The 22616-nt window shown below is 39.1% G+C and overlaps 1 protein-coding gene across 1 annotated transcript in view; it reads left to right on the top strand.

Moving 5' to 3' along the window:
• Nucleotides 1–22616, top strand: part of SOAT1 (sterol O-acyltransferase 1) — a 63733-nt gene that overhangs the window by 21338 nt on the left and 19779 nt on the right. The window contains exons 3-5 of the mRNA XM_075527965.1: nt 3692–3750; nt 16727–16875; nt 18067–18126. Of these exons, the coding sequence (XP_075384080.1) occupies nt 3692–3750; nt 16727–16875; nt 18067–18126 (268 nt within the window). The remainder of the gene's footprint in view (nt 1–3691; nt 3751–16726; nt 16876–18066; nt 18127–22616) is intronic.

Consider the following 22616-nt stretch of genomic DNA (forward strand, 5'->3'; position numbering starts at 1 on the left):
TGGATTCTACCTTTTAAGGCATTATTATTTTCGCTTTCCTACCATTCAACTTTTCTTAACTTGTAGGTATCAAGAAAGTAATACTTTCTTTTGAATATTGACTAATGAATTATCTTAACGTGAAAGAAAAAGAATTGACATATATGGCTTTCATTTATGTAACTTTAATAATGTCACTTCCAAGAGATCTTCATAGGCTCTATCTAATCCACGCTGGTTTGCGATGGTGAGTTAACATGTTACTTAAGTATAGAAAGATTCCGTTGGATGTGATACTCAAGTAGTGAGGCTGAATATCTTAAGATATGCCCTTCCCTGGTCCCCAGCTCCGACCCTGGTAGTTGAATTAGTTGAAAGGAAGAGGGAATATGTCTCTCTCCCACTTGGTTTACCTACTCATCAAATTATGGATGTCTTCAAAATACACCCTCTCCCAGCCACCCTCACTACTCGCAGCTCGGTTTAGTTGTTCTTGGTTGCTCTGACTCCTGGTGCTCCTTTATGTGCACACCAGAACGGCCCCATATTGCTTTCAAGTCTTTGACCTTCTGAAAGCTGGTCACCAGGCTTGTTTTCCAAGGTACCTCTGGGTGGGTCCAAACCAGCAATCTTTGGGCTAGTTGAATGCTTACCTGTTGTACAACCTGGGAACATCCATCTTGAGTCAGGATATAATTTCTTACCTGAATTATTGCATTTCTCTTTTATGTGGAACTTTCTGTCATTTTCTACCAGAGTGGGCTTTCTAGTAAATATCAGATCAGTTATTTTGTGCTTAAAAGTCTCACTTTCTCCAAAGGTTTTTGGGATACACAAGACTTTTCTTAGTGTAGTACCTTGTCTTAGTAGTTTCCTTCCCAGTCATAAACTCCACCACTATCACTGCCAGCAGCTGGCAGACATTATTCCACTTGCTTCTGGTTTCTGTTATTGGCAAGGTTCCATGGTAATTTTGGTTCTTAGGTGGTATATTCTTTTGGCTCTTAAAGAGATTAGACAACAACAGAACCTCTGTGTTTTCACTATGTTGTTGACTTTTGAGTCTCCATGTCATTTTTAACCTGCCCAAGTGAAATGTGTGAGCCACTGTAAATAAATACATAAAATAAAATATTCATCTGTGAATCAGCCCAATAAATGATATCACCAATAAAATGTTGAATAAAATGCAATGATATAGAAAGTTGCTTACAATATGTTTAAAAAAATTTTTTAAGAAAAAACAAGCTACAAAACAGCAGGGTTCCCTTAGAGCCCTGGTGGCATGGTGATTATGTGTTGGCTGCTAACCACAAGGTCAGCAGTTTGAGCCCACCAATTGCTTGCTCCTTAGGAGAAAGATGAGACTTCTACTCCCATAAGAATTCACAGGGGAAAAAAACAAAAAAAAGAATTCACAGGGAAATTCACGGGTACTGCGGTCTACACTGTCCCATACAGTTGTTATGAGTCGGTCGGCAATGGTTTGATGACAAGGAATTTGGTTTGTTTTTTATTATTAACCTTAAATTAGCCCAGCTGTCTCCCTTTAAGGAGTCCTGGTAGTGGATCCTTTGGGCTAGGATGCACATGGTCAGCCATTTGAAACCACCAGCTGCTCCAAGGAAGAAAGATTGGGCTTTCTACTCTCTTGAATAGTCACAGTCTCAGAAACCGACAGGGGGTCGCTGTGAGTCAGCATTGAGCCACCACAGTGAGTTTGGATTGTAGTAGCTCACATAAAAATTCATTCTGGCAAAGTGAATAGCTTACTGTTGGTAGGAAATCACTTTTCCCATAAAAATTTGAGTGTCCTTCAAAAATGAAGTTCACTCATACCCTCTTTTAGGGAAATATATAATAGTGATAACACTGATGTAAACATATATAAATAAACATACATAATTTAATATAAATATGTAACAATACATGTTTATATATAAATACATGTTTACATATAAAATTTATATAAATGTATGTTTTGTTTTCTATACTTACATATAAATATAGTATAAAATATGACTAATATACATAGTGTAATTAATATGAATATAAGTGTTATAAATAATATTTATAATAGAAATATATTTATATAAATTGAATATGAATGTAGAGGTATGTTATGTAGTACATATTGTATATAATCAAATTTATACAAAATATTAAAAGTATTAAAGTTAATTTCACCAAGTAGAATAGAGAAAATGCAAATTCTCATTTTAAAAAAGAACCCAGATTTTAAAATTTGTACTATCAAAATGATATACAAAGTTACTTTATTTTAGTTTTGCAAAGACAAAGTCAGCAAACTAGAAATTGTGAACCTCTTAACATTTCTTGACATTCTACTCTTCATTTATTCACTCATGCAACACATCTGTACACACAATGATGCCTGACATTTCGTGGGATTACTTTAACATAAATTCTGTTCTTGAAGTTTTCCAGACTATACAATTCGTATCCATTTAGATCATAAACTCTGCTGAGGGTCGGTTTTGGAACTGTCCTGCTAACTGAGAAGGGAGAAAGATGGGGTTTTCTGTTCCCTTATGTGCTTGACACAGTGGATATATGTATATTGTGATAAGAGCTGCATGGGCCCCCAATAAAGTGATTTTTTTAAATTTAAAAGTTTCACTCCACTATAAAAAAAGAAAAGATTTACAGCCGCGTGGAGAGCAAATGTTTTGAGAATGATGAGGGCAAAGAATGTACAGATGTGCTTTACACAATTGATGTATGTATGGATTGTGCTAAGAGTTGTATGAGCCCCTAATAAAACAATTAAAAAAAAGATGTACAGCCTCAGTAACTCTATAGGGTTGCTGTGAGCCAAACTCAACACAGTGGCAGTCAGTGGGCTTTGGAAGGTCTATGCAGGGTCAAACTGGAAGCAGACCTGACTTCTTGCTATTTTCTGCTGTGGTTTTCTGCCTTCTGCTAGGACAGTGGTTCTCAACTTTCCTAGTGCCGTGACCTTTTGATACAGTTCCTCATGTGGTGGTGAGCCCCCAACCATAGTTATTTTCATTGCTACTTCATAACTGTCATTTTGCTACTGTTCCGAATCAGGCAACCCCTGTGAAATGGTAATCAACCCCCAAAGGGGTTTGACCCACAGGTTGAGAGCCACTGTGTTAGGAGGACAGAGTCTGATGGGTTCTTATCACTTCATGTGCAAGGTGGCCTCCCTGTGAGACTTTCCATCTTGCCTTTTCTTGCCTGTGCCGCCATGCCAGGATAGAAACTTAAACTTTTAGAGTTTGGCAGAAATCCTTAAAATTTCTTGCATACCCCTGAAGCCTCCTGTTTGATTTTATTTTCAGCCTAGGTTAGCTTGTAATAGCTTAGTAGTCACTTTAAAGGTTTTTTGTTGTTGCTTAATTTTTAATATTTTATCCAGTATTTTGGTAGTCTTTCGTGGTGAAGGGTCCATTCAGGCCATCAGATTTTCCTTATCAGAATTGGAAGGAACTGTACTGTATTGTTAACATAGGTGTAGTTAATGTGTGTCTTTGTTCTTGTCTAGTTGTTTTTATGTACTAATTTTCTTTGACTTATGCCCACACATCATTTTAATAGCTATATGGGTTATTTGGTTGTTGTAGTGTTTGTATGGTCAACCCTATGTTTGCTTGGTTTTCAGCTTTGTGATTTAAAAATGTTGCTAGGTATATTGATGTAAAAGTAATAATTTTTTTTTCCTTAGGTCAGCTTGATATAAAACACTTACTATCAAAGAAGTTACAATTGACCACAGAGGCAGAGGTAAGTAACTCATTTAGGAGCAAAAGTGTCGTTTTAGTTCAGTAAAATTCTTACCGCTAAATTGCTGAAAGAATCACTAATATTTCTTTAATAATTGGTATTATCCTGCAGTAGAATCAGGAAAACCATCTGCTGCCTTGTCATCCTACCTAAAGGCTTTGCCCTCCTGTCTTCCCCATCCTCAGTGTCCTGCTGGCTCTTAACAATGAACCCTATTTAATCTGATACAATTAGGGTCTGAATAATAGGAGGCTACTTTGTCATGGAATTGAAGCTCACCAGCCACTCTGGGAGAACCATGTTGGCAATTTGCTTTGGTAAACACATATTTGGAAGTTCTCCCTTGCCTTCCAGAATATGGGTCACGATTAGTAAGTAAATCATACCCTCTAAAAAGTGTAGAATCTAAAGCTAGCAGACTGGTGGATTCTTAGGGAAATAGAACATGTGTCCACTCAAAAAACAGAATGGCATGGAGTAATTTCAAATGGGGCACACAGTTCTATAAGTTAGAATTCAGCACTGTCCTTATGATATTGGGAAGAACAAAGGATGCTGTGGTTTGTTTTTTTAAATTACAATCATTTATTTATTTTTTGTTTTGTTGTATTAGCTGTTGATTTACTTTTCTTTTTTTGTTATGTTTTGCTTTGTTTTTGTGCATATTATTGTCTATGCATGTCTGTCTGGACATGATAGGTGGGCTGAACAATTGAGAGGAGAGAACAGAGGGTCAGATGGCTCCCCAGGAACATGGGAGAGGGGGAGGTGGTGGAAAAGGAGGGGGGCGTGCCAACAAAGCCAGGGACAAGGGAAGAATAAGTGATCTAAAATTAATGGCGAGGAGGGCATAGGATACTTGGGGGGAGCTCGATCAAGGGCAGAGTAGTCCAGAAGAATTACTAAAACATGAATGGAGACTAAACATAATGGCACAAGAAGAAAGTAAAAGGAAATAGAGGAAAGAATTGGGAGGCAAAGGACATTTATAGAGATCTAAATACAGGCATGTATATATGTAAATACATTTATATATAATGAAAGGGAAATAAATTTATGTACATATATTTATTGATAAAGTATTATGGTAGCAGATGGACATTGGGCCTCCACTCAAGTACTCCCTCAACACAGAACAATTTGTTATGCTAACACAGCACTCTGATGTTCACCTTCCCTGACATGATTGCTGAAGACAAAATGAGTGCATAAGCAAATGTGAAGAAAGCTGATGGTACCCAGCTATCAAAAGATATAGGGTCTTAAATGCAATAAAGCCACAAGGAGGAAGCACACCAGCCTGTGTGATCATGAGGTGACAATGGGATCAGGTATCAGGCACCAAAGACCAAAAAAAGACCCTAAACAAAAATCCTATCAGTGGGAATGAGGGGAAGGTAGAGCGGAGACCCAAACAAAGCCCATCAGTAGTCAGTTGGACACACCACGTCAAAAGGGGCATAGCAAGAGAAGAGCCAGAAACACACAACCTTCCTCTAGTTCTTTCATGTTTCTTTTCCCTCCCTACCACTCTCATGACCCCAATTCTCTTACAAATCTGGCTAGAACCAGAACATGTACACTGGTACTGATAAGAGCTCACAACACAGGGAATCCAGAACAGATAAACCCCTCAGGACCAGTAAGGGGAGCAGTGATACTAGGAAGGTAAGGAAAAGAGGGAAGGAAGGGGGAACCCATCACAATAATCGACATATGGGCCCCCTCCCAGGAGGACAGACAGTAGAAAAGTGGGTGAAAGGAGACAGCAATCTGTATAAGATATGGGAAAAGGTAATTTATAAATTATTGGGGGGACATGGGAGAGGGAGGGGAAAAATTGAGCTGATACTAAGGGCTCAAATAGAAAATGTTTTGAAAAAGATGATAATATGTACAGATGTGTTTGACACAATGGATATATATATATGGATTTTGATGAGAGCTATAAGAGACCCCAATAAAATAAAAACTAAAAAAGGGGGGAAATTTTTTAAAATTTGATGCTATGTATACTCAAATGTAAATTGACATCAAATCTAGAAATCTTCTATTTTCCTACTGAGAGAAATCGCTTCCAAAATTTATTGACCAACTTGAATGTATATAAACTTGCACAAATTAGTTTTTAAGAAAATTATTGACCTATATAAGTATGCATATATAAATTTAGAAATATTTCTTTTTCTAGTCACATTTGATATCACTGTCTTTGTTACTGTCAGAGCTAGCTTTCCAATCATCTTCCAAGGTCTGAGGCATACCAGTTATCACTTCCATCTTGTGTTGGAGATGAGAATTTTTTGAGTCCAGGGATAATCCTAATACTAAGCACTTTGTTATGCATTTGCTTAACATTCATCTGTTTAACTCCCTTTTGTGCCACAGGTCAGCAAGTCAAAACCACAAGCCACTCCACAGGGGAAAGATGAGGCTTTCCGCTACGCTCCCTTACAGAGTTAGGATCTCAGAAACCCATGGGGGAAATTCCTTCTTCCCTGCTTTACAGGGATGCTACAAATCAGAATTGACTCGGTGGCATTGGGTTTTTAGTGCTGTAGATATATTTGTGATTACTATAGCAACAATACATGACTTTTTAAAGTAGTACCAAAGTGTATTACTTATTATACTTGGAGTTAATTAAAAGTGGGTTGAATCTTATCTTTTTCACAGATTCCACTAGGTTGGTTATCCACATAAGCTCTAACAGGACAATGATGTAGGTCATTCCTAGTGAGTGCCTTGTTGGATTGATGCTTTGTTTGTCTTATTATGAGAGATTGCGTATAGACTTGATTAGTAAACTGCCACTTACTTTAGTGATGACTATTAATTTTGGAGAAAAAGTGCACTTGAAATGTAGACACATGTGAGGGGGCATCCAGTTTGGTACCTTTTATTTTCATTTTCCACATTTTTAAGTCTTCTCATACTGTTATAATGGCTTATTCTGGCTAACTTACTGATTAAAATGAAAGGTATTTGTTTTTTCTATACAACAGCAACTACAAAAACCGCTCATGGGTGTTGTTTAGGGTCATGGAGCTTGACAGTTAGAGGGCTAGTGCGGAGTTCAGTGCTTCTGTTCTCCCTCTTAGTAGTTATCTGTGTAGTGCCTGGGGTCTTAAAAGTTTACATGCCACATCCAGCATACAGCAATGGGTTTCTGTTTTCTTAGAGCAACAGAGGGGAGAGAGAAGGGTCTGGAATTGGAAGAATAGATGCAATGTGTGGCTAATTGCCTCCATGAGCCCATCCTTACTAAATGTTTTTATCAAACAGATCCCTGACCTGGAGTCATGAGGCCTGATGAACCCCTGAAACCATTGCCTGACATAATCATTAACTCTTAAATCCCAAATCCCTCCTGTCTCTATAGTCTTCTTAAAACTAAACACTAGTTACTTAACCAGAAAAGCATGCCTGCCTTGAGCATTGTGCTCATTGTACTCTTAAAAAACAGGAAGCTTGGTTACAGTTGAAGTTCAGATTAACACCAAGTATTTCTGTAGTCTTCAGGCGATATAGGAGACATGCTTAGGTGAAAAACATTCATTGCTTACCTCAAATTTTACTGAGCATACTATATTTTAATTTGCTAAATCTGGCAAAGAGCTGTCAATAAAATTTTAGGTCTCTAAAGCACTTTATTGCCACCAAATCGATTCTCTCAGTGACCCTATAGGACAGAATAGAGTTGCTGCCATGTTTCTGAGGCTAAGTCTTCATATGGGCATACAGCCGTATCTTTTTCTCAGGGAACAGCTGATGGGTTTACATTCCTGACCCTAGGTTAGCAAACCAAATTGTAACTCACCGCAGAGCACCAGTGCTTCTTAGATCTGTAGATTAAAAACTAAACTCAATGCCATGAAGTAAATTCTAACTCATAGCAACCCTATAGGACAGGATAGAATTGCCCCTGTGGGTTTCTGAGACTGTTAACTCTTTATGGGAGTAGAAAGCTTTATCTTTATTCCGTTCTGTGATCAGCTTGTGCTTCCAAACTGCTGACTTTCCAGTTAGTAGCCTATCTGTAAGCTATTTTGCCACCAGGACTCCTTTGCTCTGTAGATAGGTGAGTTCATATTACGGAGGATTGTGAATTAGATTCAGTTGCAGGTCAGTGGAATAGGTGGTAACATTTAACTGAGTGATTTTCTTAAAGTCACTTCAAGGTCACGTCAAAGTGCTGTCATAAACGTTTAAGTACTACGTTTTATTTGATGCTGCAGGGTCCTACAGGATTGTGTAATTGAGTCACTTCTGGAATCCTCATAATTGTGTTGTAAAAGGACTTAAGATCTATTCATGTTAATAGTAAATTAGCTTTATTTAACTTGGTGTTCAGCTGATTCTTTTGTCAGTAATAGAATGCTACTTTAGGGACTTAAACATCCAAGGAACTATATTTGGTAGTTTGTCTCATCAAATTCCAGGAGAATTTGAACACTCTGCTTTAGGAATGGTAAGGATAAGTCTTTAGTAGCAAGAATTCAGAAACTATCTTTCTGGATATTTTAATTATTTTCCAACCTCTGTTTCAAAACACGGAATTTCATAGTTATGAGAGAGGGGTCACTTAGTGTGGGCCAGAAAGGCAGGGCATTGTAATGCAGCTCTGCCTGGCCACTGGGGGTCTGCCCTCAAGTTTTAGGATTTTCCAGAGAAAAGTAAAAATGTGGAGAAATGTCCAGCAATAAAAAGTGTCTTAACTATCCAGATTTGTAGAACTTCTTTCTGGTAACGCACACACTTTTATTGAAAGGGAATGTTATGGCGGATGTAAAGAGCAAGGATGTGGAAAAACCTTCCTACTTGGGCTTCAGGAAAATACTTAGGTATTTATTGCAACATGTTTAATTTGCTTCTTTTTAGCACTTCAAGTACTGCATTTCACATCTATATAGTATACTACTTATTGCCCAACCATTAAGGGAGCCACCTGCAATGAGTAAGAACCAGATGACATGGCTGCAAATTATGACTTGGTTCCTGAATTACAGCTTCTCCAAATAATCCCTTCTAAAAAGGTTTTACATAGTGTTATCTGATTTATTGGCCGACTGCTGGGGAGATACCGCTTAAGTATTTTCTGCCGAGAGATTCTTTGATTATTGATAATATTAAGTTGCACTGTAATAACAAACACAGAACTATCACAGTGGTTTAGATGTGATAGAAGTCTTTCGTTTTTGTGTAAAAGCTGCGGCGGCAGGCAGTCGGAGCTGTCTTCAGAGACCCAGTCTCCATGGGCAGGATGCTGTCCTTTTCTTAACCTCATTCGGAGTCTTCTAAAGCTCCAGCTGGTGCACCTGCCCTCAGAGCAGCAGAATTGAGATCCGGAAAGACAGTAAAGAACAGGCAGCAGCTTGCGCTTTTAAAGAACTTTTTTGTCGATTGCAACAAACCAATTCTGCCTTTATCTCTTTGGCAATAATTTAGTTAGCCACTTAACTGCAAGGAGAAACTAGGAAGTTTACTTACTCTTGACGGTCATGTGCCCATGCAAAAATCTGGGGGTCCCATATTAAAGAAAGGGCCAGGGGATGATAAAGTCGACAGCTAACAGTCTCCCCTGCAACTGTCCTTTTAATTTTTCTCCTCTTGATCTGCTCACAGCTTTTGTAAGAATGGCTGCATTCTTTAGATTCTCCCCACCCACCTTACTGACTATTCTTGCTTGGCTTAAATTCTGAGGTCTCTAATCTACTATAATATTAAAAAACAAAGCAAACTCATTACCTTTGAGTTGATTCTGATTCATAGCAACCCTATAGACTAAAATAAAAATCATATTAAGCCAACAATGGAAGTCAAGTGAGGTTTACTCAATGTATGATTTGCATCTGGCAACATTTCTTACGAGAGAGTCAGAGTGTTCCAAAGATGCAAGATGTTCTGAAAACTTCATACCCATTTTATTGACATTGCAATAGGAATGGTCACATAATAACAAAGTATCCTAAACGAGGAGTTTGATTTTCAACAACTGCAGAGAGGTAATTCTGTAAAAGAGCCTAATGCCCAAGGCAAAATGGTCTTCACATTAGCTAGCCTAGTCTGTTGTTTGACTTGAAGGGGACTAGGAAACCAATTTTCTCAAGGCTCAGAAAGGTCACTTGAACTCCACCAGAACACAAACTGCTGCCATCTGGTTGACTCCTAGGGTTAGGGTAGAACTGCCCTTGTGCGTTTCCAAGACTTTTTCCCGTGGAGGGGCTAGTGATCTTGAATTTCTGAACTTGCTGTTAGCTGCCCAATGCATAACCCATGAAACCACCAGGATCCCTAGCAATCTGTATTCCAGGGTAATTAAAATCACGTACTACATCTTCTCTGTACTACCAGATTTGCTCAGAAAAGTTAGGTTGGGGCTTTACCTTCCTGGTACTGTGAGGTTAAAAGATTGTCTCTTTGTAAAGCAGTAAATCAGAATCAAGTAATTCATGTGGATTAGCAATATGACCTTGTGGGGTATAATTTGCTTTGAAGTCAATTTAAAGGCAATTGTGATGACGTAACTTAAATTTTTGAGAAGCTGATAACACTATTCCTAGTATATGAGGGGGTACCCAAAACAAAGTAGAATTCTTTCTCCAAATCTATGTATATAAATTTTTCTACAAAACAACCTTATCACCTTCAAAGTACTCTCCATTGCACTGAATACATTTGTCAAATCTGTGATTTCGTTCTTGGAAACATTTTTCAAACTCATCTACTTGGATGCCTGACAGCACCTCCCCCATATTTTTCTTTATCTCTTCTACATTGTCAAATTGCTGTCTTTTAATAGTCCTCTTCATTCGAGAAAATAAAAATAAGTTACATGGAGCAAGGTCAGGTAAGTAAGGTGAGTGGAGCCAGAGAGGCATGCTCTTTTTTGCCACAAACTGTCACACTGAGATGCATGAGCAGGTGCATTGTTGTGGTGGCAAAACTCGTCCCCCATCTGCCACAAATCAGTCCTTTTTTGTCACATACTGTTAGGCAGTCTTTTTAGAACCTCTAAATCAGTGGTTCTCAACCTGTGGGTCACGACCCCCTTGTGGGTCAAATGACCTTTTCATGGGGTCGCCTAATACATCCTGCATATCAGATATTTACATTATGATTCATAACAGTGGCAAAATTACAATTATGAGGTAGCAATGAAAATAATTTTATGGTTGGGGTCAGGTCACCATAGCATGAGGAACTGTATTAAAGAGTCACGGCATTAGAAGGTTGAGAACCACTGCTCTAAATAGAAAGCTGGATTAACAGTCTGACATGGTAGAACAAACTCCAAATGCACTACCAGTTGACATTTTCATCTGTTCGGGAAGCTGACTGATGTCCAGAAGGAGGTTTGTCATCCATTGACATTTCACCTTTTTTGAAATGAGAAAACCATTCATATACTTGAGTTTTTCCCATAGTGGTGCCTCAGTTTCTGAGGCATTTTTCCCAAGCAGAAATCAAAACTTCACAGCTGCACACTGTTCTCTTAAAATTTGCCATCACAAGAATGAGGTTAGAGCAAAACTTTTACGAAAAAGTTCACTGACCAGAGAGAACCTTCCAGGTGATGCCACTGGGTGCACTAACTCAGAGAAAGTTGCTGGATACTCACCTAGCTGCAAAAATGCCTACTACGAAAGCTCTGCCTGGCAGAGCATTTTTTTTTCTTTTCTTTCTCTCTTTTTTAAGGGGGGTACCCTCTCAGGTACTGGAACCCTGGTGATGTAGCGGTTACATGTTGGTCTCTTAACTAAATGCAAGGTCAGCAGTTCCAAACCACCAGCTGCTCAGAGGGAGAAAGAAGAGGTTTTCTAGTCCTGTAAAAAGTTATAGCCTTGGAAACCCACATGGACATTTCTACCCTGTCATGTAGGTTGCTAGCTGTTGGGATTGACTCCATACCAGTGAGCTGAGAGTATTTGGTGGTTGGTTTCTTTTATAGTTATTTCTCTTGAAAGGGTAATCTGTCCATAAATATTCGCCTGCCCCTTTTTCACTTTAAGATTCAATTCAAGTAAACAAAAGCCTGAAATTCCTTTTAGAATGTATCTTTCTAAAATGCAAATCTAAACATGTTTATAATTTTGTACTTTCATTTGCTCTTTGGCAAAAACAAAACAAGATCTTAAAATGGCTCCCTGAAAGTCAGCCTCTTTGTAGCCTCCCTGCTTTTCTAGCTTCATCCACTTTGCTTCTGATCCTGTTGATAGAGTTTACTTTTTATGGTTAGTTCTCCACCCCTGTCATCTTAAAGGATATCTAAATGCAGTTGAACTAGATAACCTTTTAGTTTCTTTAAGTACAATAAAATAACGGTAATTTTGTTTAGTGTTTTTTTTAAAACTTTCCTGTTTTAATTGGTACTTAATATTTAGATGAATGTGGTAGATCTGAAATAGCCAATAGACTAAATGATGACATTTGCTTGTATTTTTGTTCATTGTTGTGTTATTATAGATTAGTTCATACTGAGGGTGGGAGGGGTTGGACAACAACTAACTATGATAATTACGTCAGGTACTATCGCAGATAGTTAAAATCTTGTTTTTAGGCCACACTGGTACTTTTATTTGTTTTTCTGCCTCAAATCAAATTAGATCTTTGTCTCAATTTTCACATGAGTAATTGCTTAGAAAAGGCACACTGGTGGTGTTATGAGTTGGGCTCACAAGATCAGCAGGTCTAAATCACCAGCTGCTCGGAGGGGGAAAGAACTGGGCTTTCTTCTATCAACAGTTAACAGTCTAGGAAACCCACAGGGGCAGCTCTACCCTGTTGCAATCAGTTCAATGGCGTTGAGTTTGTTTTGATAATTTCTCAGAAAAGTAGAGTAGCCACTGAAGCACTTTAAGTGTTGACCTAAAAACTCATTTCTTTTATAGTACTTTTATTATAAATACTCAAGATAACGTTTTTTCTTAGTACCATACTAGTTCAAGTATAGATTTCCTGAACTACCCACATGCATATTTTACTGCCGGGAATTGGGAAAAGCACAAATGAAACATTTTAAACATATATGGTCCCTTTTAGGTCCACATCGCCAGTTAATGGTTGCAGTGCCCCCAATTAATGGTCAAACTGAGGTGTCCAGAATTGGGGTCATAGGTAGAGAGGGCTGTGGAGGAAATTTAACAGGAGACCTGAAGCCTACCACCTTATTGTGTGGACTCCTGCTTTGGAGAGACCTAAGGTTTCTTTCCCACTCTTTACCTGTGCGCGTCTCAGAGTACTCTCAACTCTCAGGGGAGGAGGGGAGAGAGAAAACTGGAATTGGTAGGTGGGAAGTTTGAGAAAATTGCTTTAGGTCTTCTTAGTCACATGACTGGAAGTTGCAAGCTGTCTGGGATTTATGGCGGAGGGTCGTTTGTGGGCGAGTAGTGAGTGGAGTCCTAAGAGCCTGTGTCATATGAAATTTACTATTCTACACTACTTAACTTTTTAGGATCTGATTTTGGCAATTTTTACTTTTATTTTCTCTCGTGCTCTTTTTCATCTACTACTTAATTAGGGGCAAGAACAGTGACATGCATGAGGAGCCCAAACGAAAGAAATGCCAGTATTCCTCTTGCCTGTTCCTAGTAACCCTGCTTCGCCTTTCCTTTCTCCTCTCCTCGTGGATTCCCATGCTACTCACACTACTTGGCTTGATGGTGTCCCACAATTCCATTAGGCTTTGCTCGGCTTTGTGAACTTTTTTTTCTCAATCTATTTTTGGACTCGGCTTTCATAGAGATCGTCTCTCCCTTTGGCCTTTGCTTTTGAATAGGCCATTATTTGCCATTTCTTTGTATGCTTTCTCAATTTCTGTGGAATCTATGGACCTAGGAATTTTATAATACTTGAGCATAGGTCAAACAGTGCTGCCTTTCTCAATTCCCTTATATATTAAGAACACAAAAACCAAGCTCACTATCACCAGTGTCAGTTCCAACTCCTACCAGTCCTGTAGGACAGACTAGAACTGCCTCCTCTGGTGTTCCGCGACTTTGACTCGCAGAGAGCAGCTGGTGGTTTTAAACTGCCTGCTGACCTTTCTTAGCAGACCAATGTGTGACGCATACACTCGCAGGGCGCCTTCTTGGAAGGCTAATTTTGGCCCTCACCCTCTCAGGCAGTCATAGTCTTTGTTCCTAGTTCGCTTCCCCTGTGTGAGCATTGATTCAGACCCAACTGAGGGGCAGCTCCCAGGGAGAACAGGCACGCGTGCCAGTCTGCCAGCAAACTCTGCCTGGCTCCCTCCAGAGCCCGAGACCAGGCTCCATGAGGAGGAGAGTGGTGAACCAGCTCTACCACAACTTGCAGGGCTGCTGTCCCAGGAGGGGAGTGGGGTAAGGACAGCAGAGAAAGACATTTTCCTACCATTTGGTGCCATCCTTGTCTTATTTTCGTGTAAGGTTCGTTTTTGAAGCTGCACCTACTTTTCAGATTTCTTAGAGTTGAGATTCCAGATTTCTGTTGTGGCCTTTGCTGGTGCACATGTGAAGTGGTCAGAATACTACTCTCCCCACATTGCCATCTCCTCAGAATCCCGTCCATGCTTTTCCTTTAATCCTCTGTAAAATGTTAATGGGACTTTACGTTTAACCCCTTATTCCTCAGACTTTTCCCACAGATATCCACTTAGATAACAATTGGCTTTCTTCAAGTCTCCAAGGAATTCCGTGGCCTTTCTATGAAGAACAAGATAGTCCTACCCGCACCCCATCCTCTTGCCTAAAGATCATCAGGCATATTTTTTATCCTGCGACACTCACTAGAATCAGAAACTTCTTGGGCAGGAATTTGTTGTTTCATACACCATTCATCATTGTACCTCTAATGCCTAGAACAGTGCCTAGGATCGTACCTGTCACCTAATGAAATAAATCAATCTTGTCCTTTCCCTTTTTTTCTTCCAATATGTTGGTACACGGGACATAGGAGGCCTGGTGGCAGAGTGGTTATGTATTGGGCTGCTAACCATCGGGTCACCAGACGATCCTTGAGAGGAAGACAATGCTCTCTACTTGGAAACTTCCACAGGAGTATTGACTCAATGGCTGTGAATTTGGATTTTTTCTTATTTTGGTATATGGGACAGAATTTGTTAAGTGGGGGAAATCTCTTTTAAAAAGTAGTCCAGTTCTACAGATTATTTTTCCTTTGTGTCATCTTTTTTTGTTTGATAGGGATACTTGATTCCCATTGTAAATTAATGTCAAAATGAAGATGGACATATAAGGAAGATCAAACAAACAACAGGGATTAACATAAAATATGATTAGTTAACTTGAGGTGGTAGATTGGTCAGTGGTGGAATTCTAGGCGCCGTGCTGGAGGCCCGGGCAGTGGGGGGAAGGGGAGAATCCCTGTTCCCCAGTCTCCCTGTCCAATGCACTTAAAATGCAGCCACCACTTTCCAGAGCAGTTTTGTGTGTTGTTATGATGCAGCCTCTAAGAACAGGTCACCTTAATATGAAAAATAATTTTAATAAAAATTATGTTGGTAAGCCATACTTCAAAGAGTTAAAATTTACAATTTGGGCATTTGATCATCTAGAAAAATCTTTTCCATTTTGTACTTTTAAAAAAAAGTGAATTTGAATCACCAAAGATCAAAATGTGTAACAATTTTATTAAAATAAAAATATTTTTGATTTGGTAAAATACAACTATGGAGCTAGGAGTAAATGTTACAGTGCCAACGTAGGTATAGCTTAGAGGTGACATGTTCTAAAATATCAACACTGGCACTTGGGCAGTTGCTTGAGAAGAAAGAGGACTTACAATTTTATCTTAATGTCATTATATAATGAGTATTATATGGATATTTTAAAAGAAAAAATACTAATCCACTTTCATCATTTCTGTTACTTTTTATTTTAGTATCATTTTAGGAATTAATTTAGATTATTACTCTGGCATCTTGGTTTGAGAGGCATTTTTAAAAAGGTTCTAAATCTGTGATGCTTTTTTTTTTTCTTTTAACAATTTATTGGGGCTGATACAATTCTTTTCACAGTTCATACATATACATACATCAATTGTATAAAGCACATCTGTACAGTCTTTGCCCTAATCATTTTTTTCTTTTCTTCTTTTACATTTTATTAGGGACTCAAACAACTCTTACCACAATCCATACATATACATACATCAATTGTATACAGCACATCCATACATTCCCTGCCCCAATCATTCTCAAGGCATTTGCTCTCCACTTAAGCCCCTGTATGTGTATATATGTGTATATGTATATATGTATGTGTATATATGTATATATATCATATTAAATGAAGGGGGAAGTGCAGAGTGGAGACCCAAGGCCCAAGTGTCGGCCAATGGAGATCCCCTCATAGAGGGGTTTAGGAGAGGAGATGGGTTAATTAGGGTGTGAGGTTGTATTGATGAAGAACACAGCTTTCCCCCAGATCCTGGATGCTTCCTCCCCCCAACTACCATGATCCGAATTCTACCTTGCAGGGCTGGATCGGGCAGAGGCTGTACACTGGTACATATGAGGGTTGGAGGTACAAGGAATCCAGGAGACACAGGGAATCTAGGGTGGATGATATCTTCAAGACCAAGGGTGTGAGGGGCGATGCTGGGAGAGTGGAGGGTGAGTGGGTTGGAAAGGGGGAACTGATTACAAGGATCCACATGTGACCTCTTCCCTGGGAGAGGGACAGCAGAGAAGGGGGGAAGGGAGACTCCGGATAGGGCAAGATATGACAAAATAACGAGGTATAAATTACCAAGGGCATATGAGGGAGGGGGGAATGGGGAGGGAGGGAGGGGGGGAAAGAGGACCTGTGATGCTTTTTGGTAGCCATTTCTGAAACAACACGTAAGCTGTAGAAATTTGTTTTCTTCTTGTATACAACATCACTTAGCATTATCTTTTGGTCCTGCTTTTTAGAAAATGTCAATGACACATATTGTTTTAGTTGTTAATTCTTGCTTTTTGTTCTTTGGGATTTTATAGCAATTGAAACCATTTTTTATGAAGAAAGTTGGCGCTCACTTTGATGATTTTGTGACTAATCTCATTGAAAAGTCCGCTTCAATAGATATTGGTGGTGATACTCTTACATCTTTTTCTATTCTCAAAGGACAGAACAACCATAGAGCTAAGTAAGTATGCATATTATTTCATTGAATGTAATCATCAAGTATTCCTGCTGGTTAGAGGGTAGGCACTTCAGGGTTGTGCCCTGGCTGACACCACTTATTATTGCACTAGCAAGTTATTAGGCACTTGAAGCATCAGTGTCTTCCTTTTAAAATGTGGGTTATAACCCAACATGCCTCCTTTGAGAGTGCTAATTCATAATAATAATTGAGCCAACGCTCTGAGTGTCGGCTATGAAAATCCATATATGTTCTTTATGAGTTAACTCACCTAAACCTAATGCTGTCATATGAAACGGGTTCCGTAACCACTGTCATATTACAAATTAGGAAACAGAGGCACAGAGTCATATAATGTCCAAAGTCACACAGCTGGAACTTGAACTCAGCCTGGTAAAGAGCTCATACTTTTAACCTTGTCACGAGGATGCCTTTCCACTGTACTTGTCATCAAGTGCAGTGTGGTTGGATTATACTTTTTCTTTTGCTCAGTCATCCAGAGCCCAACAGGGAGGCTATTAAACACGAAGGTGTGCCAGTTTACCCTTCTGTGCTTCCCTGGGCTTTATGCTGTTTGGTCTCTCTGCCAGTCTCTGCTGTTCTGGAAAGCAGTTTTGACCAGGATCAGCTTGTGGAAGTATGCGAGTGAAAGTGCCAGAGGACTGCAAAAAATAAAACCCAACGGAGACGGTCTTACTATGTTAAAGTACAAGTTTTCAGTATTTGGAGGCAACCAGTGCTTAAGGTCAGGAGGAAATGGGGGATTTTAGAAGTCCTTTGGCATTAATTGGACATCATAAGCAGCAGTACAGCTTTAGGGAATGAGACTCCAAGTGCTGTGTTAACTGAAACAAAGTATGGCTGGGGCTCCGTCATAACCAAGTGGATGATTAGGAGGAGGAGCAGTGATGTCAGCTTGTGGTGAATGGAAAGCTAAGCTCCAGCAACCCCTCAAATGGCACTTCAATTAGGTATTCTGAAATACCTCTTTCGAAAAAGATACTAGCGTACCTATCTACCTTATAGATAATTCAGGAAGAAATGCTATGATAACCCATTGAAACCCTTAACACAGAGTACCTGGTATGTAGTGAGAAGACAGTTAGTTAGATGGGAAAGCAGGCTCTAAGAAAGAGGCTTAAGTTTCCTAGTGCTTGAAGTGCTTATATATGTTTCAAATGTTCCTCTTCCCAGAGAGCTGAGGGCGCCTCCCGAACAAGGAAAAATTTTTGTCATAAGACGATCTGTGCTAGAGTAAGTACATTTAATTGCTTTTGCTAACTTTTATCTTTATTTTTAAAAATCACTATAACCCTGATATTAGAATCTCTTATTCTCTGGTTCTTGTTCATTCTTTCTGGTCATCTAATTCGTATTATTTTCTTTCTTTAAAAAAATTTTACATGAAATTTACATCATTTTATTCCAGTGATTGGCTGTGGGCAATCCACAGGCATTTTTGTTTTTCTTCTTTTTCCAGTTTACCTGTATCTAGATTCAAAGGAAGGGTTAGTAATGTGGTTATCTGTTAAACTCCCTGAAGTTATGCCACAGAAAACTGGTTACCTAAAGATCTAGAACCAAAGTTTTAAATTGGGTTAAGTACTTAAGAATGTTTTCAAGTTTCTGTCTTTTTAATATGTAGTTTATTTATTTTTCTAAATTTTCTTTTAAGGATTTAAAAACTTGATAGTTTTACAAGATACTTCATTCAGAGCCTTGCTTTTGTGGATTTCATGGAAAACCCACACAGCAGATTGCTTCTGACATACAGCAACCTTACAGGACAGAGGAGAGGCGCTTCATAGTTTCCAAGACTGTAATTCTTTTGTCTTTTTTGGTTAAGCCATTTATTGGCACTTCATCCACATGTCATACAATTCAATAGGTCAGTCATATCAAGGAGAATTGTATAATCATTATTATTGCAATCAATTTTAGAACATTTTCTTCTTTCTTGTCCTCACTATTATTAATTATATATAAGGGGTTACCCAAAAAAACCCTGGAATTGTGCTGGGTGGAGCAGAGCTTTAGAAGTATGTGTTTTCCCCACTAGGAGAGCATCCAGCAACTCGCTCAAAATTAGTGCACCCAGTGGTGTCACCTGGGAAGGTTCTCTATGGTCACAGTGAATTTTTTCATAAAAGGAGTTTTGCTTAAATCTCGTTTTTTGTGATGGCCAATTTAAGAAAACAGCATGCAGCTGTGAAATTTTGTTTCCTGCTCTGGAAAAATGCCACAGAAACTGTTGTGTTGTGAACACAGCTTTCAAGGATATCACTATGGGAAAAACTCAAGTGTATGAGCGGTTTTCTCATTTCTAAAAGGCGAAAAGTTGATGGATGACAAACCTTGTCTGGCTGTCTGTAATCTTCCCTAATAAACGAAAATGTCAACTTTTACTGCATTTTGAGTTTGTTCCACCAGGTCAGACTGTTAATGAAGCCTTCTTTTTAGAAGTTCTAAAAAGATTGCCTAACAGTGTGTGACAAAAAAGGCCTGATTTTGTGGGGCTGGTTTTGCCACCATGACAATGCACCTGCTCATGTAGCCATCTCAGTGTGCCAGTTTTGGGCCCAAAACAGCATGCCTCTCTTGCCTCACTCACCTTACTCGCCTGACCTCAGTCCATGTGACTTTTGTTTTCATGAATGAAGAGGGACATGAACGGACAATGATTTGATGAAGTAGAAGGGGTGGGAAAAAAATGAGGGAAGAGCCATCCAAACAGAATGAATTTGAAAAAAAAACAAAAAACGTTTCCAAGAATGGAATCACATATTTGACAAATGTATTAAGTGTAATGGAGATTATTTTAAAGGTGATAAGGTTTTGTGGAAAAAATTAAATACCGTATATACTCATGTATAAGCTGAGTTTTTCAGCACATAAAATGTACTGAAAAACTGGGGTTCGACTTATACACGGGTCAGTGGTACCCCAGCGAAGACAGGATCTATGATGACCTCACACCAGCTGAAGCTCTGCATTGGGATAGGGATGCTGATGAGGAATCCAGTTTTGAAGGATTTCAACTCTTTACATTTTAGCTTGGTTGCTGATTGAGCTCAGGGAATAGTACTCTTTTTTTTTTAAACATTTTATTAGGGACTCGTACAACTCTTATCACAATCCATACATATACATACATCAATTGTATAAAGCACATCCATACATTCCCTGCCCCAATCATTCTCAAAGCATTTGCTCTCCACTTAAGCCCTTTGCATCATGTCCTCTTTTTTTTTTTCCCCTCCCTCCCCTCTTCCCCCTCCCTCATGTGCCCTTGGTAATTTATACATCATTATTTTGTCATATCTTGCCCTATCCGGAGTCTCCCCTCCCCTTCTCTGCTATCCCTCTCCCAGGGAAGAGGTCACATGTGGATCCTTGTAATCAGTTCCCCCTTTCCAACCCACTCACCCTCCACTCTCCCAGCATCGCCCCTCACACCCTTGGTCTTGAAGATATCATCCACCCTAGATTCCCTGTGTCTCCAGCCCTCATATGTACCAGTGTACAGCCTCTGCCCGATCCAGCCCTGTAAGGTAGAATTCGGATCATGGTAGTTGGGGGGAGGAAGCATCCAGGATCTGGGGGAAAGCTGTGTTCTTCATCAGTACTACCTTGCACCCTAATTAACCCATCTCCTCTCCTAAACGCCTCTATGAGGGGATCTCCATTGGCCGACACTTGGGCCTTGGGTCTCCACTCTGCACTTCCCCCTTCATTTAATATGGTATATATATACATATACACATATATACACATACATACACACACTTATATCGTTGTTGTTGTGTTTTTTTGCATGATGCCTTATACCTGGTCCCTTGGCACCTCGTGATCGCACTGGCCGGTGTGCTTCTTCCATGTGGGCTTATTTGCTTCTGAGCTAGATGGCCGCTTGTTTGTCTTCAAGCCTTTAAGACCCCAGACACTATCTCTTTTGATAGCCGGGCACCATCAGCTTTCTTCACCACATTTGCTTATGCACCCATTTGTCTTCAGCGATCCTATCATGGAGGTGTGCAGTCAATGATATGATTTTTTGTTCTTTGATGCCTGGTAACTGATCCCTTCGGTACCACTCGATCACACAGGCTAGTGTGTTCTTCCATGTGAACTTTATTGCTTCTGAGCTAGATGGCCACTTGTTTATCTTCAAGCCTTTAAGACCCCAGTCACTATCTCTTTTGACAGCCGGGCACCATCAGCTTTCTTCACCACATTTACTTGTCCACCCACTTTGGCTCCAGCCATTGTGTCGGGAGGGAATAGTACTCTTAAGGTATCATTGTTGATACCTTATTTTTTTTTGTTGTACCTATTTTCCACTTACTGTGCTGGTTTACTAATGTTAAATGACTTGTCCTTTTATATGTGTTTTTTAATTAAAATAAATATTTAAATATATTACCCCACTAATGTCTCAATTTTTAGTAATTTTATTTTCATGTGTTTTGATTATTCAAACTCACCAATAGCTTCTGCATTTTCCACTCTAGGCTTATACTCGAGTCAATCAGTTTTTCTGGTTTCCGAGGTAATAATTAGGTACCTCGGCTTATACTTGGGTCGACTTATAGTCGAGTATATATGGTACATAGTTTTGGGGAGAAGAAATTCCGGGTATTTTTTGGGTAACCTCTCACATATATTTTTTAAATGTGGCAAAAATATACACAACAAAGCATTCTTGTGCATATTTCTGTACACAACTTCTACATGTAGAATTTAGTACCATTGATCATACTTTTTGTGTTGTACAACCATTTCTGGTATTTTTTCCAAATAATCCCAGCATTATTAACATAAACTCAAATGTCCTTTAAGCATAAACTTCCTCCCTCACCCATAATAACCATTGGCAACTTTGGTTTCTTCCATTTAAAAAAAAAGTAATTTTCTTAATATAATATTCACATATCTTACTTAGCTAAGTCACTTAAAAATTGTTTTATATACATCATCACAATCAGTTCTAGTGCTCCCTCCCCTTTCTCCCATTCATTGTTTGCTCCTCACTCCTCTCACCCTCACCACCCCCTAGCTTGATAACCATTGATCAGTTATTGTCTCTATGCATCTACTCTTTCCATGCTTCATAAACTGGGAAACCCAACAAACAATTAAAGAAACAGAAAGAAGAGAATAATAATTTAAAGTTAAAAAATAAGTAAGAAAAAGCCCCCATTAATATTTCAGGAGCCAGAGAAGAAATTGCTGTTGTAGAACAAGTGAAAAATATTTGAGTCTAGAACAAATTCAGGTTGCGTCAAGAAGGGAGGTCAGCTGACCAAGTGTCATGTTATGCCAGTGGTTCTCAACCTTCCTAATGCTTTAACTCTTTAATAAGTTCCTCATGTTGTGGTGACCCGCCCAACCATAAATTTATCATCGTTGCTACTTCATAACCATAATTTTGTTACTGTTGTGAATCGGGGTTGCAACCCACGGGTTGAGAACTGCTGCTCTATACCATGGTTCCATCCATTATATTCAAGTTTACAGTAATCTCTGTCTAATAGTAAAGCTGTTTGAGACCCTCGCCTATAGCTAGAGGATATCTGTCAGAGGCTTAATCTAACTAGAATAGTCTGCAGATTGATTTTGGCCATCCACTGTCCTCCATAGCCTATAAATTGGATGATCACAATTTAAGCTCTGATACTTTTCCCTTCATCATATTTGTCATTGTCATCTTTGTATCACACAGGCTAGTGCACTTCTTCCATGTG

This window comes from Tenrec ecaudatus, chromosome 1 (assembly GCF_050624435.1).
Source record: "Tenrec ecaudatus isolate mTenEca1 chromosome 1, mTenEca1.hap1, whole genome shotgun sequence".
NCBI lineage: Eukaryota > Metazoa > Chordata > Mammalia > Afrosoricida > Tenrecidae > Tenrec > Tenrec ecaudatus.